This window comes from Salmo trutta, chromosome 7 (assembly GCF_901001165.1).
Source record: "Salmo trutta chromosome 7, fSalTru1.1, whole genome shotgun sequence".
Taxonomy (NCBI): domain Eukaryota; kingdom Metazoa; phylum Chordata; class Actinopteri; order Salmoniformes; family Salmonidae; genus Salmo; species Salmo trutta.
In genome coordinates this window covers 57,313,494-57,339,499 of record NC_042963.1, presented here as the reverse complement: position 1 = coordinate 57,339,499, position 26,006 = coordinate 57,313,494, and the positions used below count along the sequence as shown (strand labels likewise).

General features: G+C 39.4%; 1 protein-coding gene across 1 annotated transcript; it reads left to right on the top strand.

Moving 5' to 3' along the window:
- Window positions 1–104: 104 nt before the first annotated feature.
- Window positions 105–26,006, top strand: LOC115196572 (mucin-5B-like). Its single transcript, XM_029757413.1, has 23 exons — window positions 105–201; window positions 818–932; window positions 4,436–4,526; window positions 4,743–4,846; window positions 5,954–6,173; window positions 6,522–6,647; window positions 8,469–8,586; window positions 8,835–8,973; window positions 10,477–10,584; window positions 10,941–11,010; window positions 11,276–11,413; window positions 11,706–11,870; window positions 14,249–14,343; window positions 17,503–17,629; window positions 20,981–21,084; window positions 21,339–21,490; window positions 21,667–21,716; window positions 21,836–21,936; window positions 22,737–22,888; window positions 22,983–23,121; window positions 23,282–23,389; window positions 25,360–25,539; window positions 25,679–26,006. Exons 2-23 carry the CDS (start codon window positions 906–908, stop codon window positions 25,982–25,984), a joined length of 2,820 nt encoding a protein of 939 aa, XP_029613273.1. The 5' UTR covers window positions 105–201; window positions 818–905; the 3' UTR covers window positions 25,985–26,006.

Sequence of the window (26,006 nt, the reverse complement as noted above, 5' to 3'; positions counted from 1 at the left end):
TTATAGATTAATTGTTTTTAAATTGCACTATTGATTAATTGTGTTTATTGCTCTATGATCTTAATGTAAGGTGACCTTGAGGGTCCTGAAAGGCGTCTGTCAAATAAAATGTCCTACTGTTATTATTATTAAGGTTTCTTTGACGCTGGATGGAACCTTCGTGGAGCTGGCCAACGGTAACGTCAGCGTCAACGGATTAAAGTGAGTTCCCAGTCTAGTCAACAATGGATCTCAGATGTGTAAAACCATTGGCTCTTAGATGTGTAAAATAAATAGTAATACAGAAAGCAAATGATACGGGGGTTTGTTATCACTTAACTACATCCAATGGGATTCATTTTATTCAGAGATCAATCTTTTTTTAGTTTTGTCCACTTGCATTTATCAAATGTAAGGGGAAAAAAGAATGGAAAGTATTTTTTTTTCACTTCAGTTGCTACTTTTGTACGAAGACTTGAGGTAAAATTCATAAGTTAAAAAAATGGATGCAGTGCTGCATCATCATTTAACTCATCTTGAGATCAACTTTTTGCTGTTTTAACATAATCTATATAATGCCAGTTTCAACGGGCAACAGTGAGTTCATCAGTGATCTAAAAGCATTCAGAGGTAAAACTCCCATTCTGAAGTTTAGTTGATGTGCATTTACAGATGAAAGTTACCAAGCTGAAATTCCATTTGATGAAATCCTACTGTATACAGACATTATTACCTAGTACAGTCTCAATAGGGGAGGAAGAAAAATACAAAGAAAAAACTTTAAAGGACAATTTTGACCCTCCTCTCTCATGAACACTTTATTGTTTTGTCCCCCTAGGGTCACCATACCATTTGGTCAGTTTAGCATCTTCATTGAGAGGACTGTTTCCTATGTGAAGATCACAGCCAAGCTGGGGTTAGTCGTCATGTGGAATGAAGATGATTCCCTCTGGGTATGTGTTCAGTATGCTTTCTCATTTCCATACGTCTTCTGTTACACTACAGTGATATGTGGTTGTTTCACCTGCTTTGGTTCAATACACTGACTGTAAATCACTCTGGATGAGAGTGTCTGCTAAATGTCAAATGTAAATGTGATGCTTTTCTGCAATATTCTGGTCCTGATGAAAATGGTCTGGAGTTAGCTAGTGACTGTAGGGAACAACATTGTTAGTGGAACTGTTGGTATAAGAGTGGGAACATCAGTGTTAGAGGAACTGTTGGGAACATCAGTGTTCGGGGAACTGTTGGGAACATCAGTGATAGAGGAACTGTTGGGAACATCAGTGATAGAGGAACTGTTGGGAACATCAGTGTTAGAGGAACTGTTGGGAACATCAGTGTTAGAGGAACTGTTGGGAACATCAGTGATAGAGGAACTGTTGGGAACATCAGTGTTAGAGGAACTGTTGGGAACATCAGTGTTAGAGGAACTGTTGGGAACATCAGTGTTAGAGGAACTGTTGGGATAAGAGTGGGAACATCAGTGTTAGAGGAACTGTTGGGAACATCAGTGATAGAGGAACTGTTGGGAACATCAGTGTTAGAGGAACTGTTGGGAACATCAGTGTTAGAGGAACTGTTGGGAACATCAGTGTTAGAGGAACTGTTGGGAACATCAATGATCATTCCAACAGTTGTGGTCTCTTTAGTAGGGCCACAGATTGGCAGGTAAAGTGATATTAGAATAGTCTTTGCTCCAATCAAAGATGTGGAACAATGTACTTCCTCCACCAACCCCTTTCATCATCTAGGCTTCAGTGAAAACACTCAGAAAAGCGTTGTCCTAAATGGCACCCTATTCCCTTTATAGTGCACTACTTTGGATTAGGGCACATAAGGCTCTTGTTGAAAGTCGTGTACTATATAGGGTATAGGGTGCCATTTGGTGGGGACAGTATGGAAGAACGTATTAGTTTAATCAGTTCCAGAGTGTGATTAGATCAGAATTCACGATATTGTCTCAATATCTATTGACATTGTAGTGAGTGAATACTGTATGTATCATCGTTCCCCTTCGTGTGTATGTAAATAATCCCAGTGTACTCAAACATCATAACCTCAGATTTAAACTAATATCCAAAGCAGACAGACCAGTTTTCAGACAACTCACATTCAAATTAATGACGAAAACATCATGAATATGATGCTTCATTTTACTATTATTCTAAATGCACGCAAGAAAATACAAAACAACATGATGAGAGTTTAAAAGGTTTTAACAACATGATGAGAGTTTAAAAGGTTTTAACAACATGATGAGAGTTTAAAAGGTTTTAACAACATGATTAGAGTTTAAAAGGTTTTAACAACATGATGAGAGTTCAAAAGGTTTTAAAGGGAAGAGTGCATGTACAGGAGAGGTAAAAACAGAAGGGATTGTAAGACACCTCCCCTTTCAGATGTTTATAGAACACAAGCCAACAAAAAGTAGAATCCTGATTATTAAAACGGAGAAACAAATAGTTGGGAAGATTCATACAGTGAATGTATTTGGTATTGTTGTTAGATCCTATCCGTTTCATGTCAGACCAGAATAAAACTACAGTGAAACAGGTTTCCTATTGTAGATATATTGTAGACATGATCCCTAATCCACATAATTCACTTTAATGAATAACCACTTGGGTATACAATACATTAAACATTGAATAATATTAGCAAAGTCTTGGGCACACTTTTGTATTTGTTTTAGGTAGCTTATTGCTCTGTATTGATCCTATCTGTACATACCTAACCTGAAACACAGTGCCTGTTTTGTGCTCACATCCCACTCCTTGTACTCAGCGTTATATGCCAAACATAGATATGTCAAATCAAATTCTACTGGTCGCATACACATATTAAACAGATGTTATTGCAGAAGTAGCGAAATGCTTGTAACACAGGTACAAGGAATGGAATGTTAGCATAAAGAGACTGGTACCCAGGCTAGAACAGATGAAGCATTTGAAATGTCAATACATATAAACTGCTGTAGGTGCATGTACAGCTATCTGTATGTGAAATGTACATATTTGCAATGCATTAACCCTCAGTTATCTTCCATTGGTTTTATAGGTGGAGCTGGACTCAAAGTTCCAGAGTGTGATTAGATCAGAAGACACAATATTGTCTCAATATCTATTTACATTGTAGTGAGTAAATACTGTATGTATCATCGTTCCCCTTCGTGTGTATGTAAATAATCCCAGTGTACTCAAACATCATAACCTCAGACTGAAACATATTTGCACAGCAGACAGACCAGTTTTCAGACAACTCACATTCAATTTAATGACGAAAACATCATGAATATGATGCTTCATTTTATTATTATTCTAAATGCACGCAAGACAATACAAAACAACATGATGAGAGTTTAAAAGGTTTTAACAACATGATGAGAGTTCAAAAGGTTTTAACAACATGATGAGAGTTTAAAAGGTTTTAACAACATGATGAGAGTTTAAATGGTTATAACAACATGATGAGAGTTTAAAAGGTTTTAAAGGGAAGAGTGCATGTAGAGGAGAGGTAAAAACAGAAGGGATTGTAAGACACCTCCCCTTTCAGATGTTTATAGAACACAAACCAACAAAAAGTAGAATCCTGATTATTAAAACGGAGAAACAAATAGTTGGGAAGATTCATACAGTGAATGTATTTGGTATTGTTGTTAGATCCTATCCATTTCATTTCAGACCAGAATAAAACTACAGTGAAACAGGTTTCCTATTGTAGATATATTGTAGACATGATCCCTAATCCGCATAATCACGGGCGTCGTAAGGATTTGGTACAAGGAGTGGAATGTTAGCATAAACAGACTGGTACCCAGGCTAGAACAAGGATTGGAATGTTAGCATAAACAGACTGGTACCCAGGCTATAACAAGGATTGGAATGTTAGCATAAACAGACTGGTACCCAGGCTAGAACAAGGAGTGGAATGTTAGCATAAACAGACTGGTACCCAGGCTAGAACAAGGAGTGGAATGTTAGCATAAACAGACTGGTACCCAGGCTAGAACAAGGAGTAGAATGTTAGCATAAACAGACTGGTACCCAGGCTAGAACAAGGATTGGAATGTTAGCATAAACAGACTGGTACCCAGGGTGGAACAAGGATTGGAATGTTAGCATAAACAGACTGGTACCCAAGCTAGAACAAGGATTGGAATGTTAGCATAAACAGACTGGTACCCAGGCTAGAACAAGGAGTGGAATGTTAGCATAAACAGACTGGTACCCAGGGTGGAACAAGGATTGGAATGTTAGCATAAACAGACTGGTACCCAGGCTAGAACAAGGATTGGAATGTTAGCATAAACAGACTGGTACCCAGGGTGGAACAGTTGATGCATGTGAAATGTCAGTACGTATGAACTGCTGTAGGTGCTTGTCCAGCTAGCTGTATGTGACATGTACATATTTGCAATGCATTAACCCTCAGTTATCTTCCATTGGTTTTATAGGTGGAGCTGGACTCAAAGTTCCAGAATCAGACTTGTGGGCTGTGTGGAGACTTCAACGGAGTCCAGATTTATGACGAGTTCATTAGGAATGGTAAACAAAATCACCAAATGTCTTAGAGGGGCGGATTACGCTCCTGTTCTGTTTATGAATGTATAGGTTCAATCTATGGGTTAGGAAGGGGTTATAAAGTATTTTTCAAGGTACCATTTTAAGAAAGGGTTATCAAAAACACAAAACACATGATGACAGAGACTGTTTGTTAGGGGAAATAACAGGTAAGATAAAACTATGTTTATTTTCCTTCAGATGATCATCTGAAGACAATCGACTATGGTGATATTTGGATGATGAATGGTCCAACCAAGACCTGTACAGAAATCCCTGGTCACACTGAGCAGTGTGAAGACCAGGTATTTACAAGTCTAGAGCTGAGCTGAACATTTAAGATTTCTTATTCATTACATTTAAACATGACTGTTAGTTTAAAATATCAACATCATCATGGCTGACATTTGATCAATACATATTTTTATTTTATTTATGTATTTTTATTTCACCTTTATTTAACCAGGTTGGTTAGTTGAGAACAAGTTCCCATTTACAACTGCGACCTGGCCAAGATAAAGCAAATCAGTGTGACACAAACAACAACACAGTTACAAATGGAGTAAACAACAACACAGAGTTACACAGGGAATAAAAAACATACAGTCAACAACAAAGTAGAGAAAAAAAGTCTGTATACTGTGTGTGCAAATGAGGTAAGATAAGGGAGGTAAGGCAATATATAGGCCATAGTGGTGAAATAATTACAATTTAGCAATTAAACACTGGAGTGATAGATGTACAGAATATGAATGTGCAAGTAGATATACTGGGGTGCAAAGGAGCAAGATAAATAAAATAACAGTATGGGGATGAGGTAGTTGGATGGGCTATTTACAGATGGGCTATGTACAGGTGCAGTGGTGGGTAGTATATGGGGCTTTGGTGATAAAACGGATGGCACTGTGATAGACTGCATCCAATTTGCTGAGTAGAGTGTTGGAGGCTATTTTGTAAATGACATCGTCGAAGTCAAGGATCGGTAGGATAGTCAGTTTTACGAGGGTATGTTTGGCAACATGAGTGAATGATGCTTTGTTGCGAAATAGGAAGCCAATTCTAGATTTAACTTTGGATTGGAGATGCTTAATGTGAGTCTGGAAGGAGAGTTTAGAGTCTAGCCAGACACCTAGGTATTTGTAGTTGTCCACATATTCTATGTCAGAACCGTCCAGAGTAGTGATGCTGGACGGGCGGGTAGGTGTGGGAAGCGATAGGTTGAAGAGCATGCATTTAGTTTTACTTGCATTTAAGAGCAATTGGAGGCCACGGAAAGAGAGTTGTATGTCATTGAAACTCATCTGGACGTTAGTTAACAGTATCCAAAGAAGGGCCAGATGTATACAGAATTGTGTCAGAGAATCAATCCCTGTGTTGCCTCTAGTAATTCTTCTTCTTCTTCATCCTTTCAGACCGAACTTTGTGAGCAGCTTCTCACCAGTCTTGCCTTCAGTAGCTGTAAGGACCTGATTGCCACAGACTCCTTCATCAAGGCCTGTGCAGAAGACATGTGTCACTGTGGCAACAGCAGCAGCAGTGCCACCTGCGCCTGCTCCACCATGTCAGAGTACTCCCGCCAGTGTGCTCACGCAGGGGGGAAACCCCAAGAGTGGAAGACCGACCAGTTCTGCAGTAAGGGAATCTATTTTGCATCACTGTTTTGCATGTCCTTTTTGTTTTTATTTTGGATTGTTTGTTTGTATTGCTCTGTTGGTAGATTGGATGTGGGTATAAAGCCAGAGCTTTGTTGTAACTCAAAGTAAACACTTTTGACATGCAATAATGCTTTGCTTTAGGTAATCTATAGTGTTTTCTTCTTTGACATGCTAGTATTTACATTTATGTGACTGAAAACTGAGGAGCAAATCCCAATTTTCACTTAGTCTTCCAATGATGTCAATAGAAGAATAGGTGAAAATTTGAATTAATGAAGACTCAGAAACAGATTTGTGACCAGGGTTATTTGTCTGTGTCGAGCAGTGAAGACGTGTCCTTTAAGCATGCAGTACCAGGAGTGTGGTAGTCCCTGCACTGATACCTGCTCCAACCCAAAGAGGAACCAGCATTGTGAGGAACACTGCACCGACGGATGCTTCTGCCCTGCTGGTACATGCACTCATTTACTGAATACAACATCATATGTCAGCTATGTAACTATTTTAAAGAGGCTGAACACAACATTAAATGTCAGCTGTGTAGCTATTTTAAAGTAGCTGAGTACAACATTAAATGTCAGCTATGTAACTATTTTAAAGTATCTGAATACAACATCATATGTCAGCTATATAGTTATTTTAAAGTAGCTGAACACAACAGTTTCGAGTCAAGTCCAAAGTAATAATGGGTAAGTCCCAAGTAAAGTTCCACAGCTCAAGTCGAGTCAAGTCACAAGTCCCTAATTTTGGGTTTTGAGTCCTCAAGTCAATGGTTAAGTGTTTTATGGCAATTTGATTGCAACTGCAATACATCAGTGATTTTGGACCCATATGTTTTACAAACTGCATCCCCCCCACTGCCACATAGTCTTTGAAACCAAATGTTTTTTTGGGATTGATGATGCCCTGATGCAGAGGTAGCACCACAGGTCTCAGAGTGGTTGGGCAAATTGTTTTCCCTGGGGCCCCAAGCTTTTCCTAATCTGGTAACCTAATACATCAGTGATTTTGGACGCACATTTTACAAACTGCAGTTCATTATTTTGGATTGAAAAGGTCTAGCCAGCCAGACCAAGTTTGAATATAACCTACACCGAATTTGATCACATTCACATTTTCTCCTAAAACAAATAAATGTTTATAAATAGGCTACACAACATTACCACGTGGTTTACCCTGGCCAGAGGGCCAGAGGGGACAGGGCACACAACATTACCACGTGGTTTACCCTGGCCAGAAGGCCAGAGGGGACAGGGCACACAACATTACCACGTGGTTTACCCTGGCCAGAGGGCCAGAGGGGACAGGGCACACAACGTTACCGTGTGGTTTACCCTGGCCAGAGGGCCAGAGGGGACAGGGCGCATTGGAGGTAGACTATGCAGCTCCAGGCAGCGGTTGTTATCAATAGCATAGTCAGACTGAGAAATCCCCTTGTTTTCTTCCCATACAGTTTAGGTGTAGGCTGCTGCAACATTTCTGTGAAGAGTTCTTGCTTGGGTATATTGGGAGTGATGTGTTATCATGTTTGCTAAATACATACCGGAGGAAAGTGGAGCTGTGAGCGTTTTGCTAGTTTATGTGATTTGCGTCCGGCCTGCGCAACCTGTGATTTCTGTGAATCTGATTGGTCAAGACACAGAACAAAATGCACAGAACCTGCAGCACTCTGATTTAAAATACCAGACAGGTTTACATGCGCAAGATGACAAATCGAGTCATACAGCTCAAGTCCAAGTTAAATTACGAGTCATAGATGCTCAAGTCAAAGTTAAGTCACGAGTCATTAAGTTGAAGTCTAGTGTGAAGCATTTTACTTTTTGTCAAGTCTCAAATTGCAAAAACTTGGGACTATAGAGTCCAAGTCACAAGACTGGAGTCCACGTCCCTGTATTTTAAACCAGGAAGACCGAATAAAACCTCATGTCAGTTATGTGCATAGCTGCGGGAAGTAGGGGTGCTGAGTATCCTGCAGCACCCCTTAAAAAATCATAATAATAAAAAAAATATATATAAAAAGTGTACAATGGGCCTTTAATAGTCTTTAATAGTTTAATAGTTAGTGTCAGTTATGGGATCAGGTGACTAAATGTTTTGAATGTAATTTATGGGATCAGTTGACTAAATGTAATGTATTTAATCTAATTTACGGCATCAGTTGACTAAATGTAATGTATTTCATCTAATTTACGGCATCAGTTGACTAAATGTAATGTATTGAATGTAATTTACGGGATCAGTTGACTAAATGTGTTGAATGCCTTTCTCATAGGAACTGTGTTTGATGACATCACTCATAAAGGCTGTGTAGCTGTGAACCAGTGCTCTTGTCTCCACAACGGACAGTCTTACCAACCTGGACAATCATTCTCAAGAACATGCCATGAATGGTAAGAGCTGCATTGCGTTTATATACACTGAATTATTGTGTGTGTTGAGCCGGATGTGTTGAGGCTAAACTGGATGTGTTGAGCCGGATGTGTTGAGGCTAAACTGGATGTGTTGAGCCGGATGTGTTGAGCCGGATGTGTTGAGCTGGATGTGTTGAGGCTAAACTGGATGTGTTGAGCCGGATGTGTTGAGCCGGATGTGTTGAGCCGGGTGTGTTGAGGCTAAACTGACTGTCTCTCTCCGTTAGTACCTGTATCCAAGGCCAGTGGAGTTGTATGGATCTAGATTGCCCAGCTACCTGCTCCATAGTGGGAGGTTCCCACATCACCACCTACGATGGGAAAGCCTACACCTTCCATGGAGACTGCTCATATGTCCTGTCCAAGGTAGGGATCTAACCTACTGTATGGCGTGATATTAATGCCAACGGAAAATATTGAATAAAAATGTGATTTTTTTCATACAAATTCAAAGTGATTCAATTCAGATTCCATGTCAGTTGGCACCAATATGACTCCATGTTGATTTTTACTGTATGTTTAGTAGATTTAACCCACGAACGGGCCAATCTGAAATGTTGAATCAATAATTATTCAACCAATTTGTTATGGCAGCCTAAATAAGTTCAGGAGTAAACATTTGCTTAACAAGCCACATAATACATTGCATTGTCTCACTCTGTGTCCAATAATAGTGTTTAACTTGATTTTTGAATGACTACCTCATCTCTGTACCCCACACATACAATTATCTGTAAGGTCCTTCAGTCTAGCAGTGAATTTCAAACACATATTCAACCACAAAGACCAGGGAGGTTTTACAATGCCTCACAAAGAAGGGCACCTATTGGTAGATGGGTAAAAATTAAAAAGCAGACTTGAATATCCCTTTAAGCATGGTGAAGTTATTAATTACACTTTGGATGGTGTATTAAAACACCCAGTCACTACAAAGATACAGGCGTCCTTCCTAACTCAGTTGCCGGAGAGGAAGGTAACCACTCAGGGATTTCTCCATGAAACCAAAGGTTACTTTGAAACAGTTACAGAGTTTAATGGCTGTGATAGGAGAAAACTGAGGATGGATCAACAACAATGTAGTTACTCCACAATACAAACCTAATTGACAAGTGAAAAGAAGGAATCCTGTGCAGAATAAAAACATTCCAAAACATGCATCCTGTTTGCAACAAGACACTAAAGTAATACTGCAAAAAATGTGGCAAAGAAATTTACTTTTTGTTCTGAATACAAAGTGTTATGGATTTCTTCAGACACAAAACCACACTGGAGTTGCTTACCAAGATGACATTGAATGTTCCTGAGTGGCCTAGTTACAGTTTTAACTTAAATCAGTTTTAAAATCTATGGCAAGACTTGAAAATGGCTGTCTATCAGTGATCAACATCCAACTTGACAGAGCTTGAAGAATGTACAAAAATAAATAATTGCAAATATTGTACAATCCAGGTGTGCAAAGCTCTTAGCAACTTACCCAGAAACACTCACAGCTGTAATCACCGCCAAAGGTGATTCTAACATGTATTGACTCAGGGGATGAATACTAATGTAAATAAGATATTTCTGTATTTCATTTTCAATAAATTAGCAAATGTTTCTAAAAACATGTTTTCACTTTGTCATTATTGGGTATTGTGTGAAAAAACATATATTTAATACATTTTAAATTCAGGCTGTAACACAACAACATGTGGAATAAGTCAAGGGGTGTGAATACTTCCTGAAGGAACTGTAATTCCCTAGAACCGAAAGTAGGCAAGTAGTAAGTAGTGTGTTACAAAAAACGTGTTCCCTTATCCTTACTGTCATGCCTTAACTTTACTATCATTCCATAACTTTACTGTCATACCTTGTACCAATTGTCCCCAGCAAACCAACGAGACTGCTTTCACAGTCCTGGGTGACATAGTGAAATGTGGGAATACGGACGTTGAGACCTGCCTAAGATCTGTAACCCTGGTGACTCCAGAGTCCATGGTAAGTTAGCCTTTCTGCAGTGACACACCCACCTGATAGTGTCATATTAAAATATATCAACATCAAACCATGTTGTATATGTTCAGGGGAAAAAAGCTCAATGTTGAGACTTCTGCTGCTGTCAGTGACTCATATCACCACTTCAGGGTTGGAGTAAATTCCATTTAAATTCCAGTCAATTCAGGCAGTCCACTGAAAATCCAATTCCAATGCTCTTCATTGTTTTTCAGTGAGGAACATTTGGAATTGGAATTAGGTTTACTCTCTGAATTGACTGGAATTGACTCCAACCCTGTTCCACACTCCTTATCACCTGGGGAGTCGCTTTTATTCAAGTTGTAATTTGTCACTTGCAGATTATCGTCATCGAGGCCAGTGGAAGGGTCTTTGTCAACAAGATGTTTTCTCAGTTGCCGCTTTTCATGGGTGAGTGACTGATTGATGGCTGCTTGAGAAAAGGGATACAGAAATGTGATATCTGTCCATTTTTTTGTAGTTAATAATCAGTATAAACGTATGTTTGAAACCCTTCCCCTGCAGTACGTACTGTACCAGAAGTTGTCTCTTTTTATCGTCTTTCTTTCCTTGTCTAGCAGCATGTAACACCATAAGCATCCCACAATAGGGAAGTGGGAGCTAAAAGTTCATGCTAAACTAGATTGTGACTGGAACTTGTGTATATTTTCCACAGCGGATGTAAAGATCTTTCAGCCCTCTACGTTCTACATCGTTGTGCATACCTCTTATGGGCTCCGACTAGAGGTGCAGATAACACCTATAATGCAGGTCTACATCATAGCTAGCAGTTCACACAAAGAAAAAACCCAGGGTATGTTTCTCTCTGTTCATTTAACGTCTTTGTGAAAAGAATAGCGTTTTTGGGTCTTTGAAAAGCGCTATATAAATCTCATGCATTATTATTATTATTATTATTATTATAAAAGCAGATTGGTTATCAAACTATTGTTATTGTAACATGTGTCACTATACCACTTGTTTGAGGGGTTCGGTCAAACCTCACCTGAAACAATTATTAATAAACTAATGATACTTGATGCATTGCATCTTCAGTCAATGTTAGTTCAAAACACCTGTTATAATGTTTTGTACCTCTTATCCAGGTCTTTGCGGAGACTTTAACAGCGTCAAAGTTGACGACTTCAGAACCATCAATGGACTCGTGGAAGGAACCGCTGTGACATTCGCCAACACGTGGAAGACCAAAGCAAGCTGTCCTGATGTGACACAGAGCTTTGAGATCCCATGCAGTCTGAGTGTAGAGAACGGTACTCCTTCAGCCTCTTTAAAAACACTAACGTATGTCTTATGCAGCGGTTCTCAAACTCGGGGACACGACCCCATGTGGGATCACCTTATATGAAAATGGGGTCTCGGGAGAATTTCGAAAATACCCCAAAAAATATACACTGAACAAAATATAAACGCAACATGGAAAGTGTTGGTCCCATGCTTCATGAGCTGAAATAAAAGATCCCAGACATTTTCAACATGCACTAAATGCTTATTTCTCTCAAATTTAGTGCACAAATTTATTTGCATCCCTGTTAGTGAGCATTTCTCCTTTGCCAAGATAATCCATCCATCTGACAGGTGTGGCAGATCAAGAGGCTGATTGAACAGCATGATAATTACACAGGTTCACCTTGTGCTGGGGTCAAACAAATTGCACTCTACAATGTGAGGTTTTGAGGGAGTGTACAATTGGCACGCTGACTACAGGAATGTCCATCAGAGCTGTTGTCAGAGAATTGAATGTTCATTTCTTTACCATAAGCCACCTTCAATGTAATTTTACAGAATTTGGCAGTACATCCATCAGGCCTCACAACTGCAGACAACATTTATGGCGTTGTGTGGGTGAGCGGTTTGCTGATGTCAGCGTTGTGAACAAAGTGCCCCATGGTGGCTGTGGGGTTATGGTATGAGCAGGCATAAGCTACAGAAATTGAACACTCTTGCATTTTAGCGATGGCAATTTGAATGCACAGAGATACTATGACGAGATCCTCTGGCCTCTTTCTAGAGCTCCAACTTCCGACATAAAGATCACTGATGTCATGATTTGACATCGTATTTCCATTTGTCTTGAAAGCACCTTGGTACCCTTCACCAGCTCATATCTGTGTGAAGCTGGATTCAGTGTTCTCATCTGCATTAACCTCTCTGGCGTCACCAACAGCCAGTGAAATAGCAGGGCACCAAAGTCAAAACAACAAATATCTCATAATTCAAATTTCTCAAACATACAACTATTATATCCCATTTTAAAGATACACTTCTCGTTAATCCAACCACAGTGTCCGATTTCAAAAAGGCTTTATGGCGAAAGCATAACATTAGATTATGTTCGGACAGCACCTAGACAAGAAAAACCACACAGCCATTTTCCAAACAAGGAGAGGCGTCACAAAAACCAGAAATACAGCTAAAATTAATCACTAACCTTTGATGATCTTCATCAGATGGCACTCATATAACTTCATGTTACACAATACATGTATGTTTTGCTGGATAAAGTTCATATCTATATCCAAAACCCCCATTTTACATTGGCGTGTAATGTTCAGAAATGTTTTGCCTCCCAAAACTTCCGGTGAATGAGCAAATCAATTGACAGAAATACTCATCATAAACGTTGATAAAATATACAACTGTTATTCAAAGAATTATAGATACACTTCTCCTTAATGCAACCGCTGTGTCAGATTTCTAAAAAACTTTACAGCGAAAGCAGACTTTGCAATAATCTGAGTACAGCGTTCAGACACAAAACCAAACTCGCCATTTTGTGGAGTCAATAAAACTCAGAAATAATATTATAAATATTCCCTTACCTTTGATAATCTTCATCAGAATGCACTCCCAGGAATCCCAGGTCCACAGTAAATGTTTGTTTTGTTCAATTAAGTCCATAATTTATGTCCAAATACCTCCTTTTTGTTCATGTCACGACGAAAAGTCAAAAAAAGGAATATTTACATTCGTAGAAATATGTCAAACGATGTATAGCATCAATCTTTAGGGTTAGGGTTTTTAACATAATTCTTTAGTAATATTCCAACCGGACAATTCCAATGTCTTCAGAAAAGAAAAGGAACACAGCTCACACTCACGTGAGTGCGCGCCTTTGAGCTCATGTCATTTTCTCACTCATCTGACTCCAGGCCCTCTTGTTCGCTCCATATTCACATTAGAAGCATGAAACAACGTTCTAAAGACTGTTGACATCTAGTGGAAGCCTTAGGAAGTGCAAAATGAACCCTAAGTCACTGTGTACTGGATAGGCAATCACTTGAAAAACCACAAGCCTCAGATTTCCACACTTCCTGGTTGGATTTTTCTCAGGTTTTTGCCTGCCATATGAATTCTGTTAAACTCACAGACATCATTCAAACAGTTTTAGAAACTTCAGAGTGTTTTCTATCCAAATAGTCGTAGAAAAAGGATCACTCTGTTCATAGATCTGAGTTTATTTTCTAACTAACCATTTAAATTGTTTCATTATGTTTCGGCATAGAGAGCCTTTATCAGAGCCTTGGAATACTTATTGGGGATTACACTTGCGTATGTCTACTGAGATGCACAGTAAAGCCTAGATAAAAACTCTTTGTACTTTGTGAAATGTTGCTAAAATGTTTTACAGAGAGATATGCCAAGCACTGGTGCTCGATGCTGTCAGATCGTGCAGGAATATTTTCCCAATGCCACACTGAGATCAACCCAAAATACTACAAGGAAGTAAGTATGATGATTTTAATTTGTCAAATGCTCTTTAATTACAGAGTTATCCCAAAGCTCTAAGAATATATATTTTTTTAAACAATCCTTTAAGAAGTTCTATATCAAAATTATATAATATTAATTTAATTTATCTCAAAACATCTAATCAGATTTCTATAATACTATTGTCCTGTGCTTGTGTATGATTTCAGAAAACAGTAGTTTTCTTCATTAACTTCTTACATCTACACGTTCCGCTAGCGGAACGTCTGCTCCAATATCCAATGATGGGCGGGGCGCGAAATTCAAACTCCTCTAAATCCGAAAACTTACACTTTTCAAACATATGACTATGTTACAGCTATTTAAAGACAAGACTCTCCTTTATCTAACCAAACTGTCCGATTTCAAAAAGGCTTTACAGCGAAAGCAAAACATTAGATTATGTCAGCAGAGTACCCAGCCAGGAATAATCACACAGCCATTTTTCAAGCTAGCATATCATGTCACATAAACCCAAACCATATCTAAATGCAGCACTAACCTTTGATGATCTTCATCAGATGACACACCTAGGACATTGTGTTATACAATACATGCATGTCTGTTCAATCAAGTTCATATTTATATCAAAAACCAGCTTTTTACATTAGCATGTGACGTTCAGAACTAGCATTCCCACCGAACACTTCCGGTGATTTTACTAAATTACTCACGATAAACGTTCACAAAAAGCATAACAATTATTTTAAGAATTATAGATACAGAACTCCTCTATGCACTCGATATGTCCGATTTTAAAATAGCTTTTCGGATGAAGCACATTTTGCAATAATGTAAGTACATAGCCCGGCGTTACAGGGCTAGCTATTTAGACACCCACCCAGTGTAGCCTTCACCAAAATCACATTTCCTATAAGAAAAATGTTCTTACCTTGCTTGTTCTTCATCAGAATACACTGCCAGGACTTCTACTTCAATAACAAATGTAGGTTTGGTCCCAAATAATCCATCGTTATATCCAAACAGCGACGTTTTGTTCGTGCGTTCTAGACACTATCCCAACGCTAAATCTCGGCCACGAGCATGACGCAAAATATGACAAAAAATTTCGAAATATTCCATTACCGTACTTCGAAGCATGTCAACCGCTGTTTAAAACCAATATTTATGCAATTTATCTCGTAGAGAAGCGATAATATTCCGACCGGGAATCTGCCTGTCTGTAAACTGAGGAAAAAACCAAAAGCCGGGGGCGGGGCGTGTCACGCGCCTAAGGCTTAGTCCATTGACTGACCACTCAGCATTTGCTCTCGTGTGCTTCAGCCAGGGCTTTGAATGACATCATTCCTGTTTTTCCCGGGCTGTGAGACTCCATTGTTGACGTGAGAAGTGTCACGTAAGAGCAGAGATCCTTTGTAAACGACAGAGATAATAAAGAAGGGCAAGAAATGTTCAGACAGGGTACTTCCTGAACAGAAGCATCTCAGGTTTTTGCCTGCCATAGGAGTTCTGTTATACTCACAGACACCATTCAAACAGTTTCAGAAACTTTGGAGTGTTTTCTCTCCAAAGCTAATAATTATATGCATATTCCAGTTTCTGGGCAGGACTAATAATCAGATTAAATCGGGTACGTTTTTTATCCAGCCGTGAAATTACTGCCCCCTAGATGTAACAGGTTAACCTCCCTGGGAGGCCAGTGGAATGGCGTGGCGAATCAGCCAGTGGAATCGCATGGCGCGAAATACAAATACCTCAAAAATGCTGTAACTTCAATTTCTCAAACTTATGACTATTTTACACCATTTTAAATGCAAGACTCTCGTTAATCTAACCACATTGTCTGGTTTCAAAAAGGCTTTACAGCAAAAGCAAAACATTAGATTATGTCAGGAGAGTACCCTGCCAAAAATAATCACACAGCCATTTTCAAAGCAAGCATATATGTCACAAAAACCAAAACCACAGCTCAATGCAGCACTAACCTTTCATGATCTTCATCAGATGACACTCCTAGGACGTTATGTTATATAATAAATGCATGTTTTGTTCAATCAAGTTCATATTTATATCAAAAACCAGCTTTTTACATTAGCATGTGATGTTCAGAACTAGCATACCCACCAAAAACTTCCGGTGAATTTACTAAATTACTTATGATAAACGTTGACAAAATATATAACAATTATTTGAAGAATTATAGATACAGAACTCCTTTATGCAATCGCGGTGTCAGATTTTAAAATAGCTTTTCGGCGAAGGCACATTTTGCAATATTCTGAGTACATAGCTCGGCCATCAAGGCTAGCTATTTTGACACCCACCAAGTTTGGGACTCACTAAACTCAGAATAATTATTAGAAAAATTGGATTACCTTTGCTGTTCTTCGTCAGAATGCACACCCAGGACTTCTACTTCAACAACAAATGTTGTTTTGGTTCCAAATAATCCATAGTTATATTGAAATAGCTTCGTTTTGTTCGTGCGTTCAGGTCACAATCCGAAGGGTGACGCGTGAGCGCATTTCGTGACAAAAAAATTCAAAATATTCCATTACCGTACTTAGAAGCATGTCAAACGCTGTTTAAAATCAATTTTTATGCTATTTTTCTCATAAAATAGCAATAATATTCCAACCGGGCATCGTTGTCTTCATTCAACGGCTGAAAGAAAAAAATTGAGAATTCTCGTGAACGCGCATCTCAGTCTCACTGTCCCCAGGCTGACCACTCACAAACAGAGCTGTTGTACTTTGCCCAGAGACAGCAGACACCCCATTCCACTTTCTGGCGGCTTTAGAGAGCCAATGGGAGCCTTAGAAAGTGTCACGTTACAGCACAGATGCTGTATTTCCGATAGAGATGCAACAGAAGGACAACAAATTGTCAGACAGGGCACTTCCTGTATGGAATCTTCTCAGGTTTTGGCCTGCCATATGAGTTCTGTTATACTCACAGACACCATTCAAACAGTTTTAGAAACTTTAGAGTGTTTTCTATCCAAATCTACTAATTATATGCATATTCTCGTTTCTGGGCAAGAGTAGTAACCAGTTTAAATCGGGTACGTTTTTTTCTATCCGGCCGTGCAAATACTGCCCCCTAGCCCCAACAGGTTAACACATCTCATAACTGAACCTTCTTCTTCTTCTGTTTCTTCTTCTCTCCCTATAGATCTGCCTATATGACAGCTGTAACTGTGAGAGGAGTGAGGAGTGCATGTGTGCTGCGGTCTCCTCCTACGTCCATGCATGTGCTGCTGCAGGCGTCCTGCTCAGTGGATGGAGAAACACCACCTGTGGTAAGATAAACATCAGATACTGAATATATTTATTTATTTATTTATGAAGGGTTTCCCCTTCTATTAATACATGGTGTCCAGGGTTTCCCCTTCTATTAACCCACGGTGTTCAGGGATTCCCTCCCATTAACCCACGGTGCTCAGGGTTTACCCTCCTATTAACCTCTCTAGGACCGGCGGGACGAATTCGTCCCACCTACGTAACAGCCAGTTGAATCCTGTGGCGCGATTTTCAAATACCTTTGAAATGCTATTACTTCAATTTCTCAAACATATGACTATTTTACAGCTATTTAAAGACAAGACTCTCGTTAATCTAACCACACTGTCCGATTTCAAAAAGGCTTTACAACGAAAGCAAAACATTAGATTATGTCAGCAGAGTACCCAGCCAGAAATAATCAGACACCCATTTTTCAAGCTAGCATATAATGTCACAAAAACCCAGAAGACAGCTAAATGCAGCACTAACCTTTGATGATCTTCATCAGATGACACACCTAGGACATTATGTTATACAATACATGCATGTTTTGTTCAATCAAGTTCAAATTTATATCAAAAACCAGCTTTTTACATTACCATGTGACGTTCAGAACTAGCATACCCCCCGCAAACTTCCGGCGAATTTACTAACAATTTACTAAATTACTCACGATAAATGTTCACAAAAAGCACAACAATTATTTTAAGAATTATAGATACATTACTCCTCTATGCACTCGATATGTCCGATTTTAAAATAGCTTTTCGGTGAAAGCACATTTTGCAATATTCTAAGTAGATAGCCCGGCATCACAGGGCTAGCTATTTAGACACCCACCAAGTTTAGCCTTCACCAAAGTCAGATTTACTATTAGAAAAGTTTGATTACCTTTCCTGTTCTTCGTCAGAATGCACTCCCAGGACTTCTACTTCAATAACAAATGTAGGTTTGGTCCAAAATAATCCATAGTTATGTTCCAACAGCGACGTTTTGTTCGTGCGTTCTAGACACTATCCCAATGGTAAATAACGGTCATGCGCACGGCGCATTTCGTGACAAAAGATTTCTAAATATTTCATTACCGTACTTCGAAGCATGTCAACCGCTGTTTAAAATCATTTTTTATGCCATTTTTCTCGAAAAAAAGCGATAATATTCCGACCGGGAATCTGCAAGTAGGTAAACAGCCGAAAGAAAATACAGCACGGGGTCGAATCGGGCACGCGCCTAATTCCATTGTCCTCTGATCGGCCACTTGGCAAAGGCGATTATGTGTTTCAGCCAGAGGCTGCCTCGTCATCGTTCAGGTTTTTCCCGGGCTCTGAGAGCCTATTGGAGCCGTAGGAAGTGTCACGTTACAGCTAAGATCCTGACTCTTCAATAAACAGAAGCAAGAACAACAACACCTTGTCAGACAGGCCACTTCCTGCATGAAATCTTCTCAGGTTTTTGCCTGCCATAGGAGTTCTGTTATACTCACAGACACCATTCAAACAGTTTTAGAAACTTTAGGGTGTTTTCTATCCAAAGCCAATAATTATATGCATATTCTAGTTACTGGGCAGGAGTAGTAACCAGATTAAATCGGGTACGTTTTTTATCCGGCCGTGAAAATACTGCCCCCTATCCCAAAGAAGTTAACCCACGGTGTCCAGGGTTCCCCTCCGATTAACCCACAGTGTCCAGGGTTCACCCTACTATTTACCCACTTGGTGTCCATGGTTTACCCTCCTATTTCCCACGGTGTCCATGGTTTACCCTCCTATTTACCCACGGTGTCCAGGGTTTACCCTCCTATTAACCCACAGTGTCCAGGGTTTACAACATATGACTATTTTACACCATTTTATAGATACACCTCTCCTGAATCGAACCACATTGTCCGATTTCAAAAAGGCTTTACAGCAAAAGCAAAACATTAGATTATGTTAGGAGAGTACCCTGCCAAAAAAAATCACACTGCCATTTTCAAAGCAACTAGCATGCATCACAAATACCCAAAACACAGCTAAATGCAGCACTAACCTTTGACAATCTTCATCAGATGACACTCCTAGGACATCATGTTACACAATACATGCATTTTTTGTTCGATAAAGTTCACATTTATATATAAAAACAGCATTTTACATCGGGGCGTGACGTTCAGAAAATATTTTCCCTCAAATGCTTCCGGTGAATCAGCGCTACAATTTACAAAATTACTACTCGAAAACATTGTTAAAATGTAATATTGTCATTCAAAGAATTATAGATTAACATCTCGTGAATGCAACCGCATTGCCAGAGTTAAAAATCACTGGGAAATTACTGGGAAATCACACTTTGCAATAAACGACGTGGTATGCTCAGAAAAATAGGCTAGGCGATACATGTTAGCGCCATCTTGGAACCATCTAAAATCAAATATACTATTGTAAATATTCCCTTACCTTTGATTATCTACATCAGAAGGCACTTCCAGGAATCCCAGGTCCACAACAAATGTAGTTTTTTTCAAAAAAGTTAATAATTTATGTTCCAATAGTTCCTTCTTGTTAGCGCGTTCCGAAGGCTACTCATAATGTACTGAATCGCGCGGGACTTGTCGTCACGAATGTGCAAAAAAAATAGATTTACTTTTGTTCAAACATGTCAAACGTTGTATAACATAAATCTTTAGGGCCTTTTTCAACCAGAGCTTCAATAATATTCAAGGCGGACGATTGCATTGTCTTACTAAACGTTTCAGAACAAAATGGTTCCCATGGGCACCCGCGTCATAGTAGTAATGGCCCTCCCCCTGTGATCAACTTCCCAAGCCTCTCTTTGGGTCAGTTTCTACCATAGAAGACTCAAACCACTTTGTAAAGACTGTTGACATCTAGTGGAAGCCTTAGGAAGTGCTAAATGATTAATAAGTCCCAGTGTGTTTCAATGGCAAAGGTTTGAAGTGATTCCACACATCAGATTTCCATGTCCTGTTAGGATTTGTCTCAGGGTTTTGACTGTCTTATGAGTTCTGTTATACTCACCAACACCATTCAAACAGTTTTAGAAACTTTAGAGTGTTTTCTATCCAAATCTACTAATTAGAATATGCATATTCTAGTTACTGGGCAGGAGTAGTAACCAGATTAAATCGGGTAAGTTTTTTATCGGGCCGTGCAAATACTGCCCCCTATCCCCAACAGGTTAACCCACCGTGTCCAGGGTTCACCCTCCTATTAACCCACAGTGTTCAGGGTTCACCCTCCTATTAACCCATGGTGTTCAGGGTTTACCCTCCTATTTACCCACGGTGTTCAGGGTTTACCCTCTTATTTAAAAACAAAAAACCCCAAACATGTAAATTAAATGTTGAATCACCATACTGTTTTCCACAGGGAAGTACTCCTCTAGCTGCCCTGACACGATGGTCTATGACTACACCATGACCAGCTGTGACCGCACCTGTCGTTCACTGAGCCAGCCAGACTTTACCTGCCAGGTACATTTACATGGACATCTCATTTCTATTAGTGTTATTTATTTAATATTATTATTGTTATTATTATTCATTTTATTAATGTCTTGTTGTCGTTTTCTTGTTGTTGCTGTTTTGTTGTTGTTGTGTATGTTGTTGTTGTGTATGTTGTTGTTGTTGTTGTCTTGTATCTTCTTGTTGTTGTGGATGTTGTAGTTGGAGGCAAGCCCAAAGTAATTTCCTATCATGGATAAAACATTTTTAATTTAATTGAACAGTTAGACCATGTGTCTGTGGACGGCTGTGGCTGTGCCGAGGGAACCTACCTGAACGACCAGGGAGAGTGTGTCCCTGCCTCACGCTGCTCCTGCTACCATGGAGGCACAGTAGTACCCCCTGGAGAGGTCACCAGTATCTATGGGGCTACTTGGTGAGGACTTGGTTGGCATGTGAATGAAAGTCTCTGAAAATCTGATGGTTTTCACTGTTGTGGCTCTACTAAAATATTTAGAAATCGACTGTCTTCTTCTGAAGTCTTGGTTTACTTCAAGAGGCATGTTAAACCATGCTTAACCCCCTCCTCTTGTATCCCTCTTAACCACCCAGCTCTTGCAGACAAGGGAAATTAAGCTGTGCTGGAGAACCAAAACAATTATGTGAGTACTCTGAAATTCAGAACACATCTTTATTTGCCAAATACAGCAAATCACTTCACAACCAAGACTCTGTACTTTAGTCCCTACAAACCTACAAAGCCTACTTTTGTTCCCTACAGCCTGTGAAGAACCAATGGGTTTCTTCAACTGTTCAAGTGCAGGGCCCGGAGCCAAGGGCTCAGAGTGTCAGAAGAGCTGTCAAACACTAGACAGTCACTGTGTAAGTCTACAAATGGGACATGCCTTACAACACGTTAAAAACATGCCTTACAACACGTTAAAAACATGCCTTACAACACGTTAAAAACATGCCTTACAACACGTTAATAAAAACATGCCTTACAACACGTTAATTAAAACATGCCTTACATCACGTTAATTAAAACATGCCTTACAACACGTTAATAAAAACATGCCTTACAACACGTTAATAAAAACATGCCTTACAAAACGTTAATAAAAACGTGCCTTACAACACGTTAATAAAAACATGCCTTACAACATGTTAATAAAAACATGCCTTACAACACGTTAAAAAAACATGCCTTACAACACGTTAATAAAAACATGCCTTAAAACACGTTAATAAAAACATGCCTTACAACACGTCAATAAAAACATGCCTTACAACACGTTAATAAAAACATGCATTACAACACGTCAATTAAAACATACAAGGACAATGTTATGTTTACACAGTGTCAGATTGATCAAATGATTTATTACCTTAGACATAGCTATGCCCAGGATCCAAATGATGTCCTCCGATGAGATTGACTTTTTAGAGGGTTTCTGTTTGAGCAGACATCTGTAACGTTTACAGAGAACCTGATCTCCATGAACCTCAAGGAGATCATCGTTAAAAGTCATCCTTGTGCCTTTTCAAACACTTGATCAATTGATCCATTTGACAATTAATGTCCACACCTTATACCCTGGAGGGTGGAGGGACATACAGGCACATAATGCCCAACTTAATAAATGAATGTCAGTCCTTCCCTATTTCATTGTGTGTTATAGATCAGTTCAGAGTGTGTGTCGGGCTGTGTATGTCCTGATGGTCTGCTGTCTGATGGAAACGGAGGATGCATCAAGGAAGACCTATGTCCCTGTTCTCACAATGGAGTCTACTACCAACCTGGACATGTGCTCAAAGTAGACTGCAACACCTGGTAAAATCAACTTCTATCACTCTTCTTCTTCTTCGGATATGTCAAATGCTTCCCTCTAAAATCTTGCCATGTGATTATGTTTGCATCATTGTAGCACCTGCGAAGGCAGAAAATGGCAGTGTACCAATAAGCAGTGTGATGGGATGTGTGCCATATATGGAGATGGGCATTTCATCACTTTTGATGAGGAAAGGTTCACTTTCAATGGAGATTGTAAATACACTCTTACTCAGGTAGGGCATTAATCATTTGTATTTCTGATTTTATTTGTATTTTAATAAAACCCCTACTTTATGTATGATGCACATATTTTCTAATTATGATTAAGATGAAGTAAAGATAATAACTAAGAGGCCAAGGTTTTCTGACTGTGTATTTTAATACATCCTGCAGGACTACTGCAGCAACAATCCAAACGGTACCTTTAGAGTGATCACAGAGAACATTCCCTGTGGAACCACTGGCACCACCTGTTCCAAGGCCATCAAGCTCTTCTTGGGGGTAGGAACTACTGTTCATAAACGGCTTCATAAATACATTAAAGGTACAATGGACAAGTCTGGACATCTGACTCAATGTCGACACTGGTGGCTGTGAGGGGAATTGCATGCTGAACTCTGGATGCACTTATCTCGTCCCCCCATGCGTTTTGTTAGCAGATTGACAGGGCTGTCTGACGGAGTGTCTGCTTAGAATTCTGTATTAGGGTTAGCTATGTATTAGGGTTAGCTATGTATTAGGGTTAGGGTTAGCTATGTATTAGGGTTAGCTATGTATTAGGGTTAGGGTCAGCTATGTATTAGGGTTAGCGTTAGCTATGTATTAGGGTTAGAGTTAGCTATGTATTTGGGTTAGGGTTAGCTAAGTATTAGGGTTAGGGTTAGCTATGTATTAGGGTTAGGGTTAGCTATGTATTAGGGTTAGGGTTAGCTATGTATTAGGGTTAGGGTTAGCTATGTATTAGGGTTAGGGTTAGCTATGTATTTGGGTTAGTGTTAGGGTTAGCTATGTATTAGGGATAGGGCTAGCTATGTATTAGGGTTAGGGTTAGCTATGTATTAGGGTTAGGGTTAGCTTTGTATTAGGGTTAGGATTAGCTATGTATTAGGGTTAGGGTTAGCTATGTATTTGGGTTAGGGTTAGCTATGTATTAGGGTTAGGGTTAGGTATGTATTAGGGTTAGGGTTAGCTATGTATTTGGGTTAGGGTTAGCTATGTATTAGGGTTAGGGTTAGCTATGTATTAAGGTTAGGGTTAGCTATGTATTAGGGTTAGGGTTAGCTATGTATTAGGGTTAGGGTTAGCTATGTATTTGGGTTAGGGTTAGCTATGTATTAAGGTTAGGGTTAGCTATGTATTAGGGTTAGGGTTAGCTATGTATTTAGGTTAGGGTTAGGGTTAGCTATGTATTTGGGTTAGGGTTAGGGTTAGCTATGTATTAGGATTAGGGTTAGCTATGTATTAGGGTTAGGGTTAGCTATGTATTAGGGTTAGGGTTAGCTATGTATTAGGGTTAGGGTTAGCTATGTTTCTGGGGTAGGGTTAGCTATGTATTAGGGTTAGGGTTAGCTATGTATTAGGGTTAGGGTTAGCTATGTATTAGGGTTAGGGTTAGCTATGTATTAGGGTTAGTGTTAGCTATGTATTAGGGTTAGGGTTAGCTATGTATTAGGGTTAGCTATGTATTAGGGTTAGGGTTAGTTATGTATTGGGGTTAGGGTTTGCTATGTATTTGGGTTAGGGTTAGCTATGTATTTGGGTAGGGTTAGCTATTTTTTAGGGTTATGGTTAGCTATGTATTAGGGTTACGGTTAGCTATGTATCTGGGTTAGGGTTAGTTATGTATTAGGGTTAGGGTTAGCTATGTATTTGGGTTAGGGTTAGCTATGTATTAGGGTTAGGGTTAGCTTTGTATTAGGGTTAGGGTTAGCTATGTATTTGGGTTAGGGTTAGCTATGTATTTGGGTGAGCTATGTATTTGGGTGAGCTATGTATTAGGGTGAGCTATGTATTAGGGTTAGCTATGTATTAGGGTTAGCTATGTATTAGGGTAAGCTATGTATTAGGGTTAGCTATGTATTAGGTTTAGCTATGTATTTGGGTTAGGGTTAGCTATGTATCTGGGTTAAGGTTAGCTATGTATTAGGGTTAGGGTTATCTTTGCATTTGGGTTAGGGTTAGCTATGTATTAGGGTTAGGGTTAGCTATGTATTAGGGTTAGCTATGTATTAGGGTTAGCTATGTATTAGGGTTAGGGTTAGCTATGTATTAGGGTTAGGGTTAGCTATGTATTTGGACAGTAGAATTTCAAATCGACATGTTGTATCTGTACAAACTGAATAGTGTAAAACCCAGCACCACCACAGTATAAACCCAGCACCACCACAGTATAAAACCCAGCACCACCACAGTGTAAAACCTGTCTACTAGTACTACATTAGCAATGAACACTTTCTGTATCTTTCTTTCAGAGAAATGAGATCATACTAGCAGATGAATCTGTAAAAGTGATCAAACAAGAGAACGGGGTAGACGTGCCATACCAGGTCCACTCTATCGGTCTCTATGTTGTTGTTGAGGCTGAAAATGGCCTGATCCTCATGTGGGATAAGAAGAATAGCCTGTTCATCAAACTCAGCTCTACCTTTCAGGTGAGTGACTAGAATAGGACATTTTGAACCAGTGATTGCACTGTATCTTTGTTTAGCAATTGCATTGGCATACCATTTTTTAAAAATGTTTTATTAGCTACTTCAAGTTATTCTTTTTAAATGTTTAATTTTCTTCCAGGGCCAAGTGTGTGGTCTGTGTGGAAACTACGACGGTAATGGAAAGAATGACTTCACGTCCAGAAACCAGGAAGTGGTGGTTGAAGCTCTGGAGTTTGGGAACAGCTGGAAAGTGTCACCCAGTTGCCCCAACGCTGATGTCATAAAAAACCCATGCACTTTAAGATCATACAGGCAGTCCTGGTCTCTGAAACGCTGCAGCATCATCACCAGTAAGGTTTTCTCAGCCTGCCACTCACAGGTACAGTACACAGCAGATACTATTCAATATTCAATACTTTATTGCCATACCAACCAAAGTTGTTAGGAAGTTGACGTAGTGCAGCTCA

Bases quoted from the DNA above. Each gene is read 5' to 3' on its own strand.
- LOC115196572 (XM_029757413.1), top strand. From the start codon at position 906: ATGTGGAATGAAGATGATTCCCTCTGG. The intron at 11,414-11,705 runs GTATGTTTCTCT...CCTCTTATCCAG, and splicing joins ACACAAAGAAAAAACCCAGG to GTCTTTGCGGAGACTTTAAC. The intron at 21,085-21,338 runs GTACATTTACAT...TTAATTGAACAG, and splicing joins AGCCAGACTTTACCTGCCAG to TTAGACCATGTGTCTGTGGA.